Source organism: Bufo gargarizans, chromosome 7 (genome assembly GCF_014858855.1).
Source record: "Bufo gargarizans isolate SCDJY-AF-19 chromosome 7, ASM1485885v1, whole genome shotgun sequence".
Lineage (NCBI taxonomy): Eukaryota > Metazoa > Chordata > Amphibia > Anura > Bufonidae > Bufo > Bufo gargarizans.
The window spans coordinates 191,361,315-191,384,803 of record NC_058086.1 but is presented as its reverse complement, the minus strand read 5'-3'; the positions used below and the strand labels follow the sequence as shown (position 1 = coordinate 191,384,803).

Below are 23,489 nucleotides of genomic sequence, written 5' to 3'. Positions count from 1 at the left end.
ACAGCTATTCCTTCTGACCACCCCCACTTCTTTTCACATGAAAGCGTGAGTGAGCATGTGTTCTCTGTATGGAGAGTGGTATAAGCCACTGTCAGATACCTCTGGTGGTGCTTTGTCTATCTTGGGACCATAAGTATCCACATGTTGGATATCTAACTTCTTTCCTGTGACATCTGCCGTTCCAGAAGAGTTGGAACAGTACACCTACACCTAAAAGGCTCGTAGACAACACCGTTGTAGTTATTATGTGTTCTTGCATAGCAAGACCACATATTGTTATCTCACATATATATTATTCTTATTCTTATTATAGCCAAATTTGCCACCCTAACTCCTCCCACAGTTTTTACACTACATAGACAAAAATTTACCAAAACGTGCAGATTGTTCCCGATCGGATTGCTATTACTTTGTGGAGCGATCCCACCCCCGGGGCCCCCGTGGCGGGCCCCGGAAGCCCCTTTTTTTCCCATAGACTTTGACAGGGTACATTTTCAAATCGCTCCCACTCGCCAGGCTTTGACGCTAAAGTCACCAAACTTGGGTCACTTAGTCATGGAGGCAACCCGAAAATTTTGGGCACATTTCGGGGACCCCAAAAAGTGGGCGGGGCCACACAGAACCAATCAAAATTTCCCCATTGACTATAATGAGACCTTCAAATTGCTACTCCTCCCACATTTTTAGGAGTACAAATTCCAAACTTTGCAGACTTGGTCGGCACCCACCCGAGTACCTTGCTTGTGCTTTGTTAACCGATCCCACCCTCCGGGCCCCTGGGAAAGGGCCCCCAAAATCCATGTTTTTCCCATTGACTTTGACAGGGACAATTTTCAAATCTCTCCCAGTCGCACAGATTTTAAACTAAAGTCACCAAACTTGGGTCACTTAGTCATGGAGTCAACCCGAAAATTTTGGGCACATTTCGGGGACCCCAAAAAGTGGGCGGGGCCATACAGAACCAATCGAAATCTCCCCATTGACTTTAATGAGAACTTCAAATTGCTACTCCTCCCACATTTTTAGGAGTACAAATTCCAGACTTTGCAGACTTGGTCGGCACCCACCCGAGTACCTTGCTTGTGCTTTGTTACCCGATCCCACCCTCCGGGCCCCTGGGACAGGGCCCCCAAAATCCAAGTTTTTCCCATTGACTTTGACAGGGAAAATTTTCAAATCGCTCCCAGTCGCACAGATTTTAAACTAAAGTCACCAAACTTGGGTCACTTAGTCATGGGGTCAATGCGCAATTTGTTAGAACATTTCGGAGACCCGAAAAAGTGGGCGGGGCCACACAGAACCAATCAAATTTTCCCCATTGACTACAATGAGACGTTCAAATTGCTACTCCTCCCACAGATTTAGGAGTATAAATATCGAACTTTGCACCCTTGGTCGGCACACACCCGAGGATCTTGCTTGTGCTTTGTTAACCGATCCCACCCTCCGGGCCCCTGGGGCGGGTCCCCGAAAACCTCTTTTTTTCTCCCATAGAGTTTTATTGGAAAAATGCAAACGTTTGTCACTCGTACAGCTTCGGAGTGAAACTCACCAAACTTGGGTCACTTAGTCATGGGGTCAACCTGAAAGTTTCTGTCACATTTTGGGGACATTAAAAAGTGGGCGGAGCTACAAACAACCAATCAGATTTTCCCTATTGTCTTCAATGAGAAAATTTTAAATTGCTGTCATTCTCACAGTATTTAAGCCAGAATACCCAAACTTGGCACCGTAGGTCATTGGGTGACTGGATTCAAAAAATTATGAAAAAGTGGGCGGAGTCTACAACGGCCAATCAAATTTCAGCCATTTGTTTAAATGGGAAAACTTCAAACTGCCGCTGCTCTTAGACTGTTAATGGCAGGGTTCTGAAACTTGGTACAGTTGGACAATTTAGGATTAGGATTAAAATTTTGAAAAGTGGGCGGGGCCAAAAACAACCAATCAGATTTCTTTCATAGATTTCAATATGGAAAAAAATTTTTTAAGAAAATTGAAAAATGCTGCCATGATTGATGTCAGGGGCTTCAAATCTCTGAAATCAGGTGATAGATTACTTTGGATTCAAAAATTTAAAAAGTGGGCGGAGCCAACAACAACAAATCAGATTTTCCCTATTGACTTCAATGAGAAACCTTTAAATTGCTGTCATTCTCACAGTATTTAAGCCAGAATACCCAAACTTGGCACCGTAGGTCATTGGGTGACTGGATTCAAAAATTTACAAAAAAAAGTGGGCGGAGTCTACAACGGCCAATCAAATTTCAGCCATTTGTTTAAATGGGAAAAATTCAAACTGCCGCTGCTCTTAGACTGTTAATGGCAGGGTTCTGAAACTTGGCACAGTTGGTCACTGGAGGACTGTGCCAATGTATATCTCATTTTGGGGACGCTAAAAAGTGGGCGGAGCCACAAACAACCAATCAGATTTTCCCTATTGACTTCAATAAGAAACATTTAAACAGCTGACATTCTCACAGTATTTAAGCCACAGCACCCAAACTCGGCAGGGTGGGTCAGTGTGAGACAAAGGTCAAAATTTATAAAAGTGGGCGGAGTCTACACTCCACCCAGTTACTCCGCCCACTCCAGTTGTAAGCTACTGGTGGAGGCAAGAACACATCACACAATTTCCCCAGAAATTGTACCTTTTCTAGTTTTAGTTGTTCTGCTGTGTTATTCGAGCAGAACAATGAAAATAACGAAAGTGCTGGATCCAACTCAAAGGAACAATGCTTAAAAGAACCCACTGACTATAGTGAGGTGTGTTTGGAAGTCCACTCTTTTAGTGGGAAAAATTCCAGCATGCAGAAGTTTTTTTGCCTACTGTTTTTGATGCAATTTGCCTCCAACGCAAATGTGAACTTAAAGTCCTTGGCCAGTCCCATCCAGTTCAACTGGAATTTATTTAATGTGTGTGGCCACTTTTAGACTAATTTAGACACGTTCAATGTGAGAAACACATTGTGTGTCTAAGCACAATTTCCCGTTCTGTCCTCTGACAGGGTCCCACAGCATTTTATTGTTTTAGAACGCTGTGTGTCCCTGCCAGACCTCAAATCTACTGAATTGTTCTGACACAATGCTGTCAGTTTAGTTCAGTAGATACAGGTCTGGCAGGGACACAAAGCATTGCAAATCATTATAATGTCATGCAACACCGTCAGATAAGCAGATGTCAGACTGGTAAATCACGCTTACATATGCAACATGTTCCTTGCATTGAACTCGCTCGTCTGAGTCTGGCCTTAAGATCACATTAGTACCATGAAAATCAGCTAATTACATCCTTAAAAAGGAAGGCATGAGTCAGAAGCTTTAAAGAGCATATACTCTGAAAAAAAATTGTAATAATCGATCATTAAAGTAGTTTTCTTGCAAACTTCAAGCTCCCACCACATCATTGTTGCCTAGGTGAACCATGCTAGATACTCTTCTGAACTCTAACAACCAACAATGTTGTAATAGCTTTAGTTTTCTTTGTACTATAAGACCTCTCCAATTGATCATCTCTTAACTAAACTCCAGTGATCGAGACCATATTTATCAGACAGTGACTTCAGGCTGTATTTTGGTCATCTTCTTTGGGAAGACAGCAGCTCGAGGCAGCCGCTGCCCTGCTAACCTTTCCTGGTGGTCCAGAACCACTTCCCGCAGTCCGCTTCTACCCGGTGTGTCCGGCCACTGGGTTTACTCTCTACACGCAGGCTGCAGTCCAGGTGCTGGCCAAGCCTCTCCTCTTCCCTCACAGGGTGCATGTGCTCAATAGGCTTTTTAAAGGACCAGCATGCACACAAATCTTTACCAGCCAATGGCTGGAAACCCTAGGTTACTTAAGACCTCTTACTTTGTGGGAAGGTGTCTGCACAATAAGGTTCTCAGTCGTCCTGTTCTTGAAAAAGTGTGCTGTATTTCATTGTCTGCCTGTTTGCTGAATTCTGACCCTCCGTTGCCTGATCTGACCTGTGCTTGACCTCAGTATTGACCCTCCACTGCCTGACTGTTTCTGTTTAGCAAATACTCCGTCTGCCCTGACCTCACACTGTCCCAGACTATGATTTTGCCCCACAATGATCTACACCAGTGACCCTCGTCCCCGTGGGTCAGTTGTCAATCACACAGAGACTACTCTAGGAGGTAGCTGCCTGGTGGTTTCCCTGCAGCAAAGTCCAAACAGGGTGGTTTCCCTGCCATAACAAAGATCATTAGTCTAGAAGACCATTTTTCATTGCAGTATTGGGTGACAGTCTTAAAAATGTTTCACTGTATTAATATCCCTTTACATTACACATTGAAGCTCTATAGTAAACCATGTCACCCTTCTAAACATAAAAACTATCATGCTGCTAATGTATATGAATGTACCTAGTAATTTATAGGTTGGACTTGATGGACCCGAGTCTTTCTCCAACCTTACCAACTATGTAATCAAACATCTCCACAAAAGAGAACTTGCACACGTCAGCTTACCATGGTGAACAACACCCTTCAATCCATGAATAATGGGATCCAGAGCAGGGTTATTTTTCTGTGTGGCCTGAAAAAAAAAATGTAAAGAAAAAACATTAAAGTCAGATGCATAATTATATTGTGTTACACTGTATCGGTCGTCAGCCATGCTGCATAGGAACAACTCCTGTGTGTTATGTAGCAGTGGAAACATTTGCTAGGCAGACCACCAGTAATGGCCCATTTACACGGGCTGACTCTGCAGGCAATTATTGAGACTAAATCTTTTGTTCCCAATAATGGTCTAATCAGAAGGGGTGAAAGCTGCATTTACATGCAGCAATCATCTCCCTGTATTGGGACAAGCAATCCCTTGTCCCTATACAGGCTCATTGTATCTGGGCAAAAGATCCCGACACAGAACAATCTGCTCCCCAGAAACAATGACTTTGGTGTCTGCATCAATAATAGTTTCATCCAATGAGCAAGTGTTTGCACCTTTTCACAGGGCAATCACCGGGAACAAGCATTCCTAGAAATTTTCCTTCACTATAATTGCCCCAATCGTCGGCCTGTGCAAAGGTCCTTGACTCTTGACAAGCCTGCACAGGGGTGAAGGATTAAGGCCCCCTTTGGGCGATTATCGGGATGGAACATTTCTAGGACTATTTATTCCAGATAAATGCCCTATGTAAAAGGTGTTGGCGATCACCAAAGAACAAGCAAACACTTGCTTATCAGCGAAAAGCACCATTGATGCGGACATCAAAAATCATTGTTTCTGGGCTGCTGATCATCTTGTTTAAAATGAGATCTACTGCCTAATAAAGATGATTCTCTATGGGAACGAGTGATTGCAGCAATGATCACTTGTCCCCATACAAAGGAGATTGCTACCTGTAAATGAACAGATCGTTCCCGATAATTGCCTGCTGAGTTGGCCCATGTAAAGACGACCATAAATATAGACAGGGCTGTGCTCTACCAAAGTTCTGGAAGATATTGCGATTAGAAATTGGTGTGATAGAGCTCTAACTCCAAGCAAAGGTGAATTTTACGTTACAGACCAGTTAGGTTATATAAGGGTGTCCATAGACCAGAAGCGTTTAAATCTTCAGCTGTGGCCAAACCACAACTCTCTGACAGTTGTAGGCTATCAGATCATGTTGGGGATCTTTATACGGATTCAGCCTTAACTAGCTAAAAAGATTTAGCCATGAATAACAGAACATTCAACATTACAAAAAAATAAACATACAAGCAAATTTCCCATAGAAAAATAGTTCTGATCGGGGGCATAACATTCGGGCCCGGTGGGGGGAGGGGGCCCGCTGCACAGTCACTGTACTTTATGCAGGGACCAGTCAGAACACACAACTCCGCTGTTAGTCAGGCTCCGTCCACCTGCTTCATTTGTGAATAGTACTAGTAGGGCAGCGCTGGGACCTGATAGATCCTGGACCGCTAGTGTTGCAGCTGAGATGAGCGCTCTCATGGGACCCCGGCATGAAGTACAATGACAGTGCCAGGCCCCGTTATATGTGAGTGAAGATTGGGGGCAGTGGAAGGACATTACTGGGGCAGCGAGGGACAATACTGAAAGCAGTGGAGGACATTGAGAGAAGTGTAAGGACACTACTGGGGGCACTATAGGGATATTACCGTAGACGGTATAGGTACATTAGTGTGTGTGGGGGGAGTATTATTATTACCAGAGACCAGGGTTGTAACAATCGCAGAGGGTGCGACCGGACCGGGGGGGGGAAGAGGGTAAGGTGGTTGGGAGACTGATCCAAAGGTTGCTCTGCTCTGCCCATAGAACACTAGTTGAGCCACTGGTTCTGATCGAAATCCCACCGCTATAAATGTTCATACACTTGCATTGAAATTATCAATTAAATCTTACCACTGTAAAGATGGTCCTATAAAAATTATTGGACAGAGATATTAGGCAGAAAAAAGGACCATCTGTTCTCCTCCACAGAGAAATCGAGCCAATCACAGAATACAGAAAAAACAGGTACGGCACAGCCGAAGAATTAAAAATATGGTTTGCGAAGATCTGAATGAGCCTAAGGCCATTGTAGAAGATGCAGTTTTCGGTTATGTGGTCAACAACAGATTTCTTTCATTTTTTTGCGATCCTCACATCCTGGCATTCTCAGCAAGACTTAATATGTTTCATAACTATTTTAGTCACTCGGGGAACTCGACGTAAACCTTGCAGGGCTGTTGGGAAATTTCATTGCTCATGAACACCAGCCTTGAGAGCTGATTTAGAAGAGTTGTTTAACAAAAACGCCATTCTGGGCACAGCGGCAACGTGGACCATTACGTGATGAGAGGTTGTGAGTCGTGACTGGGATTTTTTGGCAATCATTAAAAGCAAGATGTTCTGCTTGGACCTGACAATGCAGCATCAGCTGCCTTAATAATGTATTAATTTGGGGAAAAAGTGCAGAATTTCAGTTTGTATATGTTATGTATTATTCTATATATTATGTATAAGAACATCTTGGATATTTTGGGTTGGCTCGGTAGCAAAATATTGAACGCTCACAGATAATGGCGTTTAGAAGTGATTTTTTTTTAGACCTTTATGGTGTCGGATCTGTTAGGAATTAGTCTTGAGTCCTTGATACATGCCTTATGAAGAACTCTTCTCTGTAAATTTCCTGATATCATTTTCATTTTTTTATGTTCATATTGTTATTTGCTAGACTCATTTATATGGCCATGAATATTTGTCTCTGCATCAGTGGATCTTCAACGTAGAAGAAGAACTGGAGACAACACAGTTTCATGTCCTACTGGGGGGCATGTTATCACCATGTAAGGGGTGTCCAGTACAGGACTCTTGAAGATGTACAAAAGCGAAGAGGTGATAACAAGGATCGGTTCTGGTATTATATGGCTGGCCACTCAACGTGTAATATTACATTTTCCCTGTGGTGGCCAATGCACATGAACATATGGCCAGCAGCAGTGGCGTACATAGAGAAGTAAGGGGCCCATAACAAGGATTAAACCAGGCCCTCCACACAGGACAGAAGGGTTTCCGCCTAAACCCTTTTAAATGACTCTTGGGTAATTTTTCCACTGCCTCATTTGCAAAAAGTTGTTCCTTTAGAGGGTAAAGTCCTGACCAAGTTTTCACCTCCAGTAGAAGAGGAGATAACCCCAACTAAGACTGGGCCCCCTCTAGCCCTGGGCCCCATAGCAGTCGCATGGTCTGCCGCTATGGTAGTTATGCCCCTGGCCAACAGCAAGGTCTAGAAATTTGACTGCTGGGGTTTTATGAAGCCAAGTCCTGGGCAATCAGTTTTAAAAAGTGTTAACTTCATGAAATGGTTTTATGGTGCTTTTTAATTGAAGGCCTATCCGCATGGAAGTCCGACAATCTGCCACCCCTAACTCCCGCCCCCTAGTGCTGGAAGTCGGCCCCTGAAACTACACATTTCCGTCCATTTCTGTAGTGGACGGAGCTGATTACTGCAGTACTCACTTCAATGGGAGCATTGCTGCAGTACCAGTTCTGTCCACAACAAACTGGCGGGAGCTGTTGCAGAACAGCGGATCGGCAGGGGTGTGGGGTGTTAGACTCCCACCGACGGCTTATACAGAGGATACTAAAAGTACTAGGATACTTATTTCAGTTTTTATTTTAACACAGGCCAAAAATGGGGGGGGTGATGGCCGTAGTGGCTGCTTTCCCAATAATAGAACTAGACCATACCTGAATAGAAATTGTACACGTTAAAATATTTGCTGGCGAGCCCCGTCATTTCTAGTTACACAAATGGATCTAGAGATCTCCACATTCATGGCTCCTATTGCTCTGCTACATTATCTTCAGCCTGGCAGCTCAGGGGGCGTGTCCTTTATGCGGCAGCTCTTTCCCTGTGACTGCCACAGATTTAAACTGAGCACGAACAGCAGGTGGCGCTATACAGATACATTTTATTGAGTAGCTCACTGGCTAGTCTAAATTTCTAATTACATGCAAGTACAAAAGAATCCTGGTGTTGGTTTAAAAAAGGTAGCATATCCTTTGTGACAGAACCCCTTTTAAGCCTCGTAATTTATTAATTGCTGATTTAAATGAAATGTCTCACCTAAATTTTCCTAATTAAAACCAAATAGTAATACATATTTACTGTACATCTTTAATACAGCCACCTGCTGTTACCAGCATTTACAGTAACTTCATGGAGCATAGGTACAATGGAAGGAGATGGCCATTGACTTCTATGGGAAAGTCTTGTGGGCATGCTCTGTGCAGAGGTCATTGTGGAGGAAGGGGAAGCTGTGAAGGCTTTGTACTCACCGCTTCCTGGTCCTCGGCTGTCGGCTGTGCAGGACTGCGCACAGCATGAGGCACTCTGACGTCACGCTGTGCGCAGCCTTCACAGCACAGATGACAGCAGGAGGATGCAGATCGCGCTGGAGGAGAGGAGCGGCTGCGTCCAGGAGGTAAGTGGGGTTTTTTATTTTATATTTATGAGGCTGATGGACACAAGCTACTAGAGGCTGCTATGAGGCTACTGGGGGCTGATGAGAGGCATGGGGCTCTTATCTGAGGTCTGATTGGGGGTCATTCATATTGGGGTTTGAGCTAAGGCCTGATTGGGGGTCTGAGCTGAGATCTGATTGGGGTCCTATTAACATTGGGGATCTTATTGGGACTGTTAGATGAGGTCTGACCTGAGGTATAATGAAAAATATTTTTTTCTCATTGTCCCCCTCTAAACCCTAGGTGCGTCTTATACGGTAAGTTTAAAAAAAGAAAAAAAAGAAAAAAAAGAAAAAAAATAGCCGTCAAAATCGAAAAAACCCCACAAAGTATGGGATGATTGATGGAATGTGTCATTTGCTGAACAGCAAAGTGGGACAGCTGAAATTTTATTTAAAGTAATCTTCGTGCGCTGGACCACTTACTCTCCTTTGAGAAAATAATATGATTCCTTCCCGGCCAGCGGGGTCTGCTTATTTAAGCAGCAGTGTACAAGATCTTTCAATCCTTACAACCAGTGAGAAAGAGAAATGACCCACCGGGGGGTAACATTTTATCGGAATGAAGCCCATCTTATAAAACCGGCCACTGGTTTTAAATGCTTTTCCCGCAATGAAAGTAATACCCTGGATACATCTACTTTTGTGCAGCTGTCAATGGGCTATTTAATTGGAGATCTTGGTTAAGGGGAAAATACGAGATTTTTATTTATTCATTTATTTATTTTTAACTCACAATTGAAAAAAAATCATCTGCGGAGGCGGAAAGAGAAAGGTAAGAGATTTGCTTAGCAGTATTTCTAAAGGATCCCGAGGCCTGATGCAAAAATCCATGGAATGGACAAGGTCGTCTATTTTGGTGGAAACAGAAGACCTATGGGCTTGAAAATTTCCTGCTTAAAAAAAAAAACAAAAAAACTAAAACATTTATTCTAATTAATACTTGGCAAAATTAAATTAAAATTTTTCAGATGTATTATTTAAAAAAAAAAAAAGTTAGAGCAACGCGAGGTGGACATGTTACGTAAAATTACCACAGTGGAATGAGGAGTGGGAAAGGTGCAGTGTCATACAGTTGTCGGGAAGCTCACCAAGCACAGCGCCATCCATTTGATAGTGGCTGTGCTTGGTATTACAGCTCAGTCCTATTTACTTCTATGGGGCTGAGCTGCGCCTAGGCCACGTGACTGATGAAAGTGCCGACGTCTCATGGCCTAGACTAAGCTGAGAGCGCCAGTGCCTTCTCAAATAGCTGATGAGCCGGGGTCTCATGTGTCGGACCCCCACGATCAGATACCGATCTAGAGGATAGGTCATCAGTTAAAATATCCTGGAAAACCCCTTTAAAATCATCAGCATGTTAATTTATGTTGCAGGTTTTCTTTGCGGATTTTCCTCTTTGAAAGGTCTCAGCTACACGACCGTATGAATTCTGCGGACCGCCAAAACAAATGGCTGATATATGTGTGACATCCGTTTTTTTTGGGAGGGGGGGGGGGGCGGATCTATTGTAACAATTCCTCACTTTGTTCGCAAAACTGACCCTAATACAGAGGGAGAGCACTTATGCCATGAATTCCTCAATAAAATACATACCATAGTGACTATTTTGCTGATGGGGAATTCCAGCAGGTAGTCTGCAGATTTTCCGCTGCAGAAAATCTGCATAGCCATATTGTTTCTGACGGATCTGTACAGAACCTCTATGGAAGCCCTTTATCAAACTCTGTCCATAAGAGACCCATAGTATGGTGGTGTGCATACATGGTTCTCCTGCCTCGTTAAGAGTTCCCAATTATCCAATCACTCCTTCATGGAGGAAAGTAAATAAAATCCACCATGGAGCGCCAAACTGTATCCACAGCATAGACCTCTGTGAGGCTGGCACCCCCTGCATTTCAGGCACCCTAGACATAGGCCTAGGTGGCATACCCATAAAACCAGAGAATTTTTGCTTTAATTACGTAACGCCCATTGGAGGCTCAGAGCTTGACGAATGTTTGGGGCCAATTCAAATGGCCGTAATGGGAGTGTATTTTTTGCAGGTTTATTGATCTGAACACAGCATCGTATACAGGGGTGGACTTTACCACCATAGGGCTCCAGAGATCAAGGGCATCCCTGATGACCAAAATTTTCACTAATAGGCAAACATGTCACCCATGCACCCAGTTCTGCTGTACAGAAGCCTTGGGGGATAGGGGGCCCCTTCTCATATACAGAGCAGTAGCAGAAGTGCCCAGGCTGCTGCGCGGCTAAGCTGAAAGTAGGGAGTAGAGCAGATTGGGACCCCAGACTTGACTGTGCTTGGGGCCCCAGAAATGGTAAACTCACCCCTGATCTGAACATATATGCCTGCGATGCTGTAAGTAAAGCTCATGGGACCAGTTGCACTGGGAATTGCAGCTGTAATGTAGATACTAAAAAACGTTGATATTCTAGCCATCTGAACAAGGTCTTACAATGCAGGTAATAATGGGCTAAGATGGCGTTTAAATAACACCTTTTAATAACCTTCCTGGTGGAAGATTCTGTCTCGCATCGGCTGATACGATGAGAAATTCTCCAAGAAAATATACTTAGTGTGAGCCGAGATTTGGGGATGTGATTTGACTCCAGGCACTAGGTGACTATGAGAGTACGGATGACTGCACAGCGCACTCGAATGTCAACGTGAGATGACAGGTGTACTGAGCCAAGGACTGCTAATTGTATCAGAGAGCGGGTACGCCACTACACTACCTGCCAGTAACCTGAGAGGAGAAGCCCGGATTTCAGGCTTTCATCTGCATTTACTTCTACTCATCAAGTCTGAAGACCCAAAATGAAGTTGTCGAGAACATCACTCAGCTCGGGGCTTTATTAACAGCTGCACTCCGCGGTCAACTCATATAAAACATAATGTTCTGGAAAATGAATCACTTCCTTATTTAAGATCTGATTACTATATACTGGATGTAGGCTTCAACGTCCATTCCATATGTAAACTCATTCATAGCCCTCTTAAAGGGATTGACAGCTTTCTGAACATAATTACATATGTATATCGTTTTATCAAGACTGAAGAGATGGCACAATCACCGCCAAGAAACATCTTCAAAATTGTCTGCCCCGCCCCCGCTTAGCGCTCTCTGCAATTCAGTGGTGCCATAAGGCAGAATTCCTTGCAACTCCTGGCATGTCTGTTTTAGTAATCTGACAGCTTATGTGTAGCTCTTATCTCTGATCTCCTAACCTCATAAACACTCATGATAGCTCAATTCTTATTAAACTGAGAATATGGCTTAATTTCGTGTTTATGAGGTCAGGAGATCAGAGATAAAAGCTACATATGAGCCATCAGATGACGGGATTCAAAGAAAACAGAAAGAGACAACTTGCAAACAGACTTTTTTTTAACCCCTGTATCTCAGAAATGGCTGAACATTTCTAATACCAAACAATTGAAAAATGATTTTTAGCTCAAAATTAGTAAAAATAAAATCATAAAATGTTCCCTAGAAGGTGTACATAGCCTTTAAGAAGAAACTCTAGGGCTGGCTTAACACAAGCGAGTTCAATGCGTTGAACTCACAGAGTGTGTCTGCGAGAGCTCCCGGTCCTGACCTACGTAGCACTGATAGGATCACATAGCATTATATTGATTTATGATGCTATGTAACCCTTAGAGTTCTAAAAAAGTATTGTCTAACACTGACATAATGCTGTCAGTGTTATTCAATACATGGCAAGGTGCAGATCCATTGTAGGCACAGATCTCAGATCTCTTTTCCCAAAGGTTGCATGTGGGGGTGAATGATATGATGATCCCCACTGAATCACCCTCTTGGCTAAGCAACACCAACTTCCCAAATTGGCCAAAGATGTGCAATTTCTCCCTCCCAATATCACTGCGATGCTAAACTTTGGGGGACAGTCCTTTAACAGATGGCCACTCTGTCTCTATACTGTGAAAGGGCACCTGAAGCAAATGACCCAATTCACATGCAGTAAAGTCCACAGCATTACCTTCACTGCGGTCCTTTTGATGCACTGTCCAATTTTATGTTCCTATGCCTTCTATAAAAGTTCTGTTCTTCTCTCCCTCAGAGGCTCTTATGTTGCTTTTCTGGCAGCTTTTTATGTCACAGGGTTGGTGTCTCCCTGGATGAAGATAACTGCTAACTCTCCAGCAGCTTCCATACTACTCACAGGAGTATAAGACTATCCACTCAGTCCTGGGACCAGTTTTTGGACCAACCCACAACCATCAAGTGTCTCTAGGAGCTCTTCCCGTGCACAGAATTAGAAAAAAAACATGGCAGATTTCTATCAGAAACAGCCCATCTGCCCATGGATTGTGCCTGCTATTGGAACTATGATCCACTTAAGTGAATTGGGGTCAAGCTGCATTACCACACCCAGCCTATCAACAGGGGTGGCACTGTTTTTTTAAGAAAACAGTGACATTTTTCGAACCCTATAAAGCCTGTTCATCTCAGGATCATGAGTGCCATAACACATCACACCCAATCTGCATTCATCAGTCAACAAGTCCCGTAAGCAACAAAAAGCAATTCCTTCATTGCATTCAATGTAATAAATTATCCCCCTCCAAAAATTAATCCAATGGAGGAGACATGCACTTTACAAAGGTTTAGCAGCATTTGCATTGCGCATGAGGGATCGACAATGCTCGGTCTTATGAACAGAACAAGTCTCATGTGTCAAAGTACATTATAAGTCAACGCCTCGTGTAATAATAGGTAAATGCAAGTCCTTGTTAGATATAATGAGATTTTAAAAGCAGACGGTGACTCTTAGGCTCACAATTCCCCATCCACTCATGAGAACACTAATGTAATACGCAACATGTGATCATGATGACTTCAGCGAGATTATCAGGGGTGCCATTTGCCACAAACACAATCCATGGTCTCGCCTTCTGTCTGGAAGAGGCGGATGGAAACCTATGAAAATACTGTTACTTATGAAACATGGCAGAGGTTTCTTCTCTCTACGTAATTTTATGTGCTCAACAAGTTCAAAAGTGCGGAAGGCAGGCTGTCTGGACATAAAATAGGGTTTTATCTGCTTGTCCCCCCACCCCAGCTCCCTGGCACGCTGGTTGAACACTGTCCTACAGATAACTGACACTAGAGCAAGAAAGCGACTGATAAGACCAGGGGCAGGATAGGAACTAAGTGGCCCTGGAAAAAATACTAAAAGTGGCCAGCAAGGGCCAGCAATACCATATTGTGGCACATTGTACCACCCCAACAGAGCCAAATACCACAGTCAGTCACAAAATACTGCAGCTAGCAGCACAAAATACATCCCCAAAAACTTCCACTGGCCGGCCGTGAGGAGGGTCCAGGCGGCCCCCTGGGCAACGCCCACCATGAAATTTCCCTGTACGGTTAATGGCCAATCCGCCCCTGGGTAAAACCACTCAAGCTGAAATGTTTGTTTACCGAGACAAGGTTGTCTTTGATCTTAGGCAGGTGAAGCAGATTCACGTTACAACTAGCTTATGAAAGACTAAAGGGTAATTTACTTACATTTTTACACCGCTCTTTCAGCATAAAAATAGTCTTAAGACCCCTTTTTTGCAACTTTTTAAAATATTGTTGCACAGGTGTTTTTAGAACATCCTCACCAGTTGAGCATGGTGGGAAAGTGTCAGGTGCCATGGCAATGGCATCCATGTTTCACGTATCGTTGCTAGGAAATGCTTTTGAAATTAGTTTTTAGCTGGGCATTGTCCGTGGAATACGGATGACACACAGAGGACAAAAATGGACACAAGGACTAAACATGGATCCTTCACAGACATCTTTACAGATGAACCACTGACATCTTGTGAATGAGGCCTAAGACTTAAGTCCTGTACCTGTAAGATTGCATCATCCACGTCCAAATCTGCAGAATAGAGCTGCCGAAAGTTGGTCATACACAGAATTGGGTTGTGCTAAAGAAGCTCTGAAGACCACAAGCTCTCAAGATCAAACATTTTCCAACATTCAGGGCCTAAAGGTTTGAGAACAGGATGACGTGTCTGTAACTTACTAATTTAAAGGGGTTGTCTGGGACTCCAAAGGGGTTTGTCCAGGATTAGAAAAACATTCCTACCTTTTTCCCAAAATCACTACCAGCCCTGTCCATGGGATGTGTCTGGTACTGTGGCTCAGCTCTATTGGAGCCAATAGGGTCTCCTGACAACTCAGCTGTTGGAAGAGACCACATCACTCGGGTGATTGCTGCAGCCTGTTACTCAGCCTGTGATGTCACGTTCATCATTCACAAGTCCTTTCCGCACATCAGTCCCATTATAGAGAATGCGACCGAGCTGCAATATCAAGAACAGACACCCTAAATTGTACAGCTCTGTGCTTGGTATAAAATGAAGAGGCTGTAGTCCTCATTTCATTAGCAGGACTTCACCTGTCGCTATAGCTGATTGACAGGGTCGGACATCTAGCTCAACCCTGGCAACCTGGGCCCTGCTCTGTGCACCGAAGCTCAAATTAGGCTTTGGAAGCAGCAACTAGGCATACACTGCTACACTTCTAGGTAGTGGCGCAAATGCAGTCACTGCTCAGGAAGTCAAATTTGAGCTTCGGTGCACAGAGCAGGGCGCAGGTTGTCAGGGCCGAGCTATGACCGGCACTGTCAATCATCAGACAGGTGGGAGCTCCTTCACCTGTAATGTAGTAATATGCATAGCTACATGTATATATCCAGCTTTATATTTTTCTTCTTCTTTGCAGCGATAACTTTCGTCCCCCGATGCTTTGTTTTAATAGAACTTCTTATGTTTCCTAATTAGTTCTTTTGGTGAATTAGATCTTTCACAACTTTAGTTACAATAAAAGCCATTTGAACTTAACCAAAGTTCATCTGAAGTCCATCTGGAGGTTGTTAAGACGAGGATGTGGTTTAAATCGTTCTTCGGTGCGCTTTGCATACTCCCTGTAGAGGTAGCTTATTTGAACCGTTCCTCTCGTCTCGGAGACGTAGAAAGTGGTGTTGAGACTAATTGGAACACACCAATGTTCGGCTGGGGGTTATTTCAACGCCGCGATGATAGTCTTTGAACTTTCTGTTCGCTTATTAAATTTACATGTTGCATAATGACGTTGATTCGGTGAGTGTCTGGATTCAACAGATATAGAATGCAAGAGATGATAATAAAAATCTTAAGTAGACCTACCATTGAACATGTTATAGGAAGACCTCCCGGTTTCAAACACTTTTCAGGATCTTAAAGGACCATGCACTCCATTTAATGTCTTAACCTAATTACTCAATAGTTTGGCAAACAGAGATGAATGCCTGCACTCTACGAGATTTCCCTTATGTTAATGAAGCAAGCAGGTTTGTAGAAATCTGGTCAACGAAACAAGGGTCTATGTCCTCATTCTGCTCTATTTGGCTAGACCGATCATCGAGGGGTGGGGCTAATCTAAAGGAGGGAGTGGCTTGATTTGGCCCGATCTCCCATTGCACACAGAACACTATGGGAGGACTTCTGCTGCTACAAACCGAGTTAGGGTGCCTTCACACAATGCAAATTTTAGAAATTTCGGTAAATGAAAATCAGTTCCATTCACCTGAGCGGGACCTGCAAAAAATCTACGTGCTTGCCACCCCATTCAAATAAAAGGAACTGACTTTCAGTCATGGAAATTTCTGCAATACAAAAATAAAATAAAAAATCAACAGTGCGCGAAGGTACCCTTAAAGGGGGTTGTCTCACTTGAGCAAGTTGACTTCGATCCAAATTTCGGAATAAATTCAATTCGTAGCGAAGCCGAATTTCCTCATACTTCGTGGTAGCGAATCAATTTAACCTGAAATTGTGTAAAAAATAAAAAATAAATAAAAATCCATTCGCTCGCGATGGGACGGCCGCCGCCATCCGGTTTGAAGGTCTCTGCTAAAATCCTGTGCGCGGTGACGCATGACGTCACCATGTTGACCGACGCGATGATGCCATTACAGGCCACATCAGATTTTGCACCAGATCTTCAAGCAAGATGGCGGCAGACGGCCTGTCATAAGCAAATGGATCAGGTAAGTATGATTATATCCCATGAGATTAGTAGAAGACATTTTGCCGTGATCTACTTGTGTCTCCTATGTAAAGTAGAGTGCAATCAATGGGGTCAGGTCAGTGATCTAAGGTGTACATGAGATTATCAGAATGTGTGAGCATCCATCAAGTTTGATTTTTACCTAAGCAGGAGTTTTCCTCAAGCTGCAAAAGACCCCTCCTAACTCCCTCAAGGCACTTTTTTTTTTTTTTTTGGAAAATGCAAGATGATTCAGGCATCAACAGTAGAAGATCCCTTGATACTAGGCAGTCGCCATAGACCAGTGGGGCTCAGCACTTGCAGGCATTCCGTTGGAGTGTGGAGGAATCTTACCATGAATAATTATAATGGAAAAATCTAATGAAGCTCAAAAACTTTCTTCATTCTTTAAAGGGACATATATTGAACAAGTGGAGATCAGGGAACCAGTACTTTGAAGGTCCTTCACAATCTTTGAAGGTCCTGCACAATCCTCCTGAACACCCATTGGGTACATAATAATGGCTAGTGACCAAATATATTAAGACAGAACATACAAAGCTAAAATTCAACTCAAAACATGAATTCAATGATCAGTGTTGTTCATTCAGTTAATCGGTTAATTAAGTAACCACATTTTATGGAGAAGTCAATATGCATGATCCCCTATCCACCCCACACAAGGGGGAACCGGTCAAGAAAACCCATGAATTAAGATCTACCACATCTAAGGAATTGCAGAATAATCTGCTCTGTTCTTTGGATAATTGTAATCAGCAGGATGCCTCGTCATCATTCTGTCTCCTAAACCACAAAGGTTTCAAGGTAATCGGAGAGCTGTGATGGACTGCGGGAATTTTAATGTATCACATATCTTAGCTTACTTTGCAAATTTACTTTCATATAACTCCCAGGAAGCATTTGTTATTGCGTTTGAAACCTTCAAATGTAGGTCTCTGGTTGCAAATAATTTCCCTTTGTCATTAATGTCGCTATTTAATAGTTAGGTATAAATCTCTCTGCTGAGAATTTTCCCAGTGGTGTTACCAGTGATAATAATAACCATTACAGAGCCATAGACTCACAGATATACTATAAAGCTGCATTCTCCGGTCAATGGCACACAAGCAATTATGCAAATTAGGGATTAATTGCACGGACGGCAGGCCCGAGGCACTTTGTGCACCTTAGTTCCTCTGCTCTGTTTCCCTGGACCCTCCACCTTCCACTTTATTGACAGGGCCATGTGTCTAAATGGAGGGGCAGTATCCAGGTAAGCACAGTGGAGGAACTTCATTGCACCAAGTGGCTAGGGTCCACTTTCAGTGCACTCACAGGGTTTCTCTGGTAATAACATTTTACTAAGCTAAGGTTTTATACTTACCTGTCCCTGCCACTCCGGTCCTCCATGTTCCATTCCTGCAGTGTTTACATCCAACACAGCATGGGCATGGTCACATGCTCCACTGCAGCCAATGTCTGGCTTCAGCAGTGACTTGCTGCTTGTGGCCACATCGCCTCTATAGCCACTCATTGGCTGCAGCGGAGCATGTGACCATGCTGTGTTGGATGTAATCACTGAGGGTCTAGAACATGCAGACCACCAGAGAAACGAGAAGAAGGTAAGTATGAATCCTTAGCTCAGTGGGGTAGGCTGCTGACACTTGGTAAAATGTTATTACCAGAGAAGCCCTTCAAGCTCCAATTTGTATATTTTAAGAAACGCAACGGAACGGGAGATTAAAGGTATGTTTTTAATCAGCAGGAGTCAGCCGTAACAGGCATCGTCTAGTTTGACTAGCTAATTCTACTGATAGATGCCCTTCACGTGGTTCCTATGGGAGCAGGAATGCCTCATAGCCACCAGGTTTAGAAGCATCTTGCTGGATTTTGGCCCATGGGTCATGAGCCTATGAAAAGTCAGCCGGACTTGGGGTCATCAAAGCCTCTTCAACTGAAATTTTCTGATTATATGATTTAATAATTCTTGTTTAAAATGAGTAATCTGCAAAATTCTATATTAAAAAACAGTTTTAGGTTACAAATTAAATCCATCATGAGTCCCTGTATTGGCCACAATGGAAAGCCTTTCACTCTGGAGACCCCAGCATTACAGATGATCCTCCAACTTCAACAGGAGTCAGTAAACTGAACCCTGAGATGTTCATAAGAACCCCCAAGATCATTGTGCAGCTGAAATAGGGAGTGCATGGCTTTTGACTGTGAAGGCAACATGTCTATGGCTTCTGGACTTCACAGCCTTGGTTAGGGTTTCTTATGGCTTCTGGCCACCCTTTCCCACTCTTGAGAGATCTTGTGCAGACTCCAAACACAGCAGTACCTCAAAGCTAGGAACTGCAGATATTACTCAAGTCTGATTATGGTGTACCCCTCGGCTGAGTTGTTACCTGAGGCATTGTCACAGTATCAACCCCTGCCTTACCGAGAATTGGCAGGAACTAAAAAGATTGGTGCCTCCATCCTGTGTGGTAGAGTTTGTAGCTTTGAACTTCAGTAAAGACTCTTGCTATCTGGTACAACTGCTCTTCCTCTCTGATCTGTCTTTTACCATCACCATAACACCAAGAGCACCCCAACTTCCCTCAGGCAGGAGACTCCAACCAGGCTGTGTGCTGGGGGAAAACAGCTACTTTGCCTATCTACAGCCCCTTTGCCACTGTGGTGCAAGAAGGTTCCAGTCACCATCAGGACCATGAAAACCGCTGTCCATGTCACTAACACTCCTATCCTACCTTCCCCCATTCTGTAGGGTCACTGCATAGATGCCTACCATTTATGATACTTGTATCTTCGTATGTGGCATTTGGACTCACTAAGGCACCAGGGTCTAGGTGCAACTTCTAACCCTGCATCCCCTATAGCTATACCCAAGTGAGAGATCACGTTTAACTAGAGCTACATTTTAAGTTTTTGCGTGGGGCTAGGCTTCATTACAGTCTCATCTAATTTAACTCCTCTATAATTTAAGAATTTTTGGAGACAACTTAGCTTTTTGTAATCAAAGCATCAATTAAAGATAAACGTATTCCTTGTCATCAAACTACGCCGACCTCTCAACACTTCACCTCCTCTCTCCTCATTGCATTATCATACAACACGTTCACAAATTAGACTCGAATGGATCCTTCAGCTGCTTTTAAACAGAACGTGCTCTGAAGAATTGAGATATTTCAAAGTGTGATGAATCTTGAACTTCATTAATACATTCCTTGTCTCCTTCTCTACCGCTTGCCCAGATGCATTAGATTTAAGCACCACAGAGGACACGCTCTGTTCCAGTGTCAGTCTTAGTGCAGGCTGCTCCAGCATTGACTCTTTGCAGCTTTTTTTTTTTTTTTTTTTTTTTAAATCGACGCTCTCAGTATTGATGGAGGAAAAAAAATAAACTCCATGACTTGCCGCACCTGTTCTCGCCTCTTCTCTCCGCCAAGCACACTTACCAAAGAGAAAGATTAAGATGCCTCGTATTTCTCTAATGAATTCAGCCAGACGCCAAGTTTCTCCCTTTAAAAGAATAATAATCCCGCTACAAAACGAGAACTCAGCGACTTTAACTCATCGTAAAACATTCTGCGTAGCACAGGAGCAAATAATATCTTACAGAGAAAAATGAATTTGCGACTCAGAAAACTGCAAAGTTACAGGACTAGATGGCTGCCTTCTTCTAAAAACTGTGCCTACCAGTCTGTAGGTTGTGTCCGATTTTGCAGCTCAGTCCCACTGACGTAAACAGGGCTGAGCTGCAATACCACACATCACATGGAAGAAGGCAGCCATGTTTCAAATATATATATATATTTATTTAATTTTTTAAATTAAAAACAGCTGCTCTTGTCCATAAAGCTGCACCTGGAATTGTAGCTCTGCCACATTCAACTGAACAGGACAAAACTGTAATATCATATATTCTGTTTCTGGAGCTCTTAAAAAATCAAAGGTGGAAAATCTGGGAGTCCACGCAAAAAGGGCCCAGAATACATTGATGCTCTAAACCTCTTAAAAAGTGACACTCCGCTGGTATTTGCTCCCCTCCCCCTTCATGTTTTAAGGGTTGCCCTACTATAGGCGACGTATTGCACATCTGGTGGGATTGTCCCACAGTGACGAGACTTTGGATATGAATTTACAATCTCATTCAGGGCTCATTCAGATGACCGTCTGTTTCGCAGTCCGCAAATTGGTGGGGCCGCATGTATGCGGACAGCTCATGCTCTGCTGTCCTCATCTTTTGCGGCCCCATTGAAATGAAGGTCCGCATCCATCCCGCAAAATTGCAGAAGGGATGTGGACACATACGGTCATGTGAATGGGCCCTAAGATAATGGATCCGGAGAATTCCTCCACACCCTCATACCTTGCATTGGATTCATACAGTAAGGTACCGCTCGTTTATGGTATTAATACTTTACTGCTTGTGGAAATGGTCTGCCTCTGGCACCCACCACACTTTGCACCCCGCAGCTTGGAAATTGCAGAAGGAGTAAATAAGAATGGAAGTGCACACCTGTGGTTTTTTGGAAAGATTTCAAAGTGTGTTTCCAGTAATATCCAGGGAGGACTACTACCACCATCATTGCTACTGCCTACACACAACTATTGGGAAAATCCAACCCTGTAACAGACTCCAGAACTGTGTCTAATACTGCTGTATTAGCATCTACTGCTATTATCTAGTCAGTAAAAGGAGACTTTATTGCAACCAAATGGGCCCAGTCTTTGACTGCACCCGCCTTATGAAGGCCCTTGCCTGGCAGGAGCCCCCAAAAGCCCCAGAGTGTTCCCAGAGGGAAGAAAGGGCACGCCCTCAATTCATGGCCCAAGGAAAGCCAGGGTGACAACTGCCATCATGAACTGTGGAGACTACTGCCACCATCATATAGCCTCTACCCCTCCGCTCATCCTCGCCTCCCTCCAGGTCCCTACAGTATCTGGGTTCCTGGACACTGGGGAGGTATCCTCATGGTATTAGCAGGGTCTGAGGTGTATAGGGGTCACCGGGCAGATTTGCTTATCTTCCCAGTGATGGCCTTAATTGGTCAAATCATCAACCTATGGTGACCCTGGGTTTAGGATAAAGTTACCCGAGCCCTGGTAACAGTTGTTTTATTGGTTAAAGAGGGCAGGATGGGGGATATAAAGTCTATAATTGTTCGGCATCCACGGACTGGGCAGCCTTTGGTCTTTACCAGCCCGTGGGAGACAAATCTCTTGCGTCCACCCTCCCTCCCATAAGTTATGATGTATTGGTCATGGCACGTTTGTTAGGTGGTAAAGTCATCCTTTAATGGGATGGACTCGGCAGTGTTTCTATAAGGTAGCCTGAGTTTGTGACTGGGCTTATAGTAATTCGTATTTGGTTTTAAAGAAGTTTCAGTGAAGTAGGCCATGGCTGTTTGGACCTCCACTCTCAGTCATATGTGTTTAATTATAGAGTATTATTATTTATCTAATTTATGTCCTTTATGATATTTGAATGCTATATAATACCATGAGATAACCTCCTTTTGCCGAGCATACACTGTAGCTAGCTTCCATCTATGTGAACGGTTGCATACAGCCGAGAGGATCGGCAGAGTAAAAGGGACAGGCGTCTAAATATAGCAGTCGTGTCCGTTGTAAAATAACAAGAACTGGTACATTGTTTAAAGAAAAATGCCTGTCGCTGATGGAAGTCCAGCCCAGCCACAGTATATAGGCTCTACCCGGTGACTTGTCCCGAGAGAGCTATTGTTACCTCACAACAAGGTTTCCAGCAAAATTTGGAGAGAAGCCCAGGAGCTACAAGCACTTAACGCTCGCAACTCTGATCCTTTCCATTATTATGTTAAGGGCTCAAGTCAAGGGAAAAAAACAAAGTACAGAGAAAAAAGCCCAGCATCTAAGACGTGCATAAGAACATTGAATTACGAAGGGAGGGTTTGCAACACTCTCTGTAATAGCCGACCCAGAGAGGAAGATCTTTTATGATTGAACAGTAGCTGCCTTTAAGTTGTTTCGCTGCAGAGAACAGAAACCTCCGACCGGTGATCACAGCTTTTCAAGAGAAAGTTCAAGAAAAATGAACACATGTCAAGAGCTGGACTCGCACTTAACATGTTCCTCAAGCAAACAAACAAGCATTATTCCTATAGTCAAGTTATTTCTCAGCACACCTCCACACCTTTTAACAGAAATAGGCAGCTTTTGACACAGACAAAAAAAACTTTCAAAAAAGGTCACAATGATTGATCGGAAAATAATTGCTGTTCAAAAAGGAGCGTAAACGGAGGGCACAGCAATCATCTCTGAGGTTGTCCACTTTTTCATTTTTTTCCAAAAAGTCCAAATCTCTGTGTGGATACATTTTTCTCTACCATATCAGAGTGGTCAGCTCTTCTCCCCATAACACTTGAGAATGGGGGTGCATGCTGCCACAAAGGATACACGACTGATGAAAATGTGCTTGGATACCTC

The 23,489-nt window shown here is 43.5% G+C and overlaps 1 protein-coding gene across 2 annotated transcripts in view; it reads right to left on the bottom strand.

Moving 5' to 3' along the window:
- The window catches only part of PTPRG (protein tyrosine phosphatase receptor type G), a 470,827-nt gene that overhangs the window by 177,159 nt on the left and 270,179 nt on the right, over nucleotides 1-23,489 (bottom strand). For both annotated transcript variants that reach the window (XM_044300597.1, XM_044300598.1), the window contains exon 6: nucleotides 4,471-4,537. In XM_044300597.1, coding sequence (XP_044156532.1) covers nucleotides 4,471-4,537 — 67 coding nt within the window. The remainder of the gene's footprint in view (nucleotides 1-4,470; nucleotides 4,538-23,489) is intronic.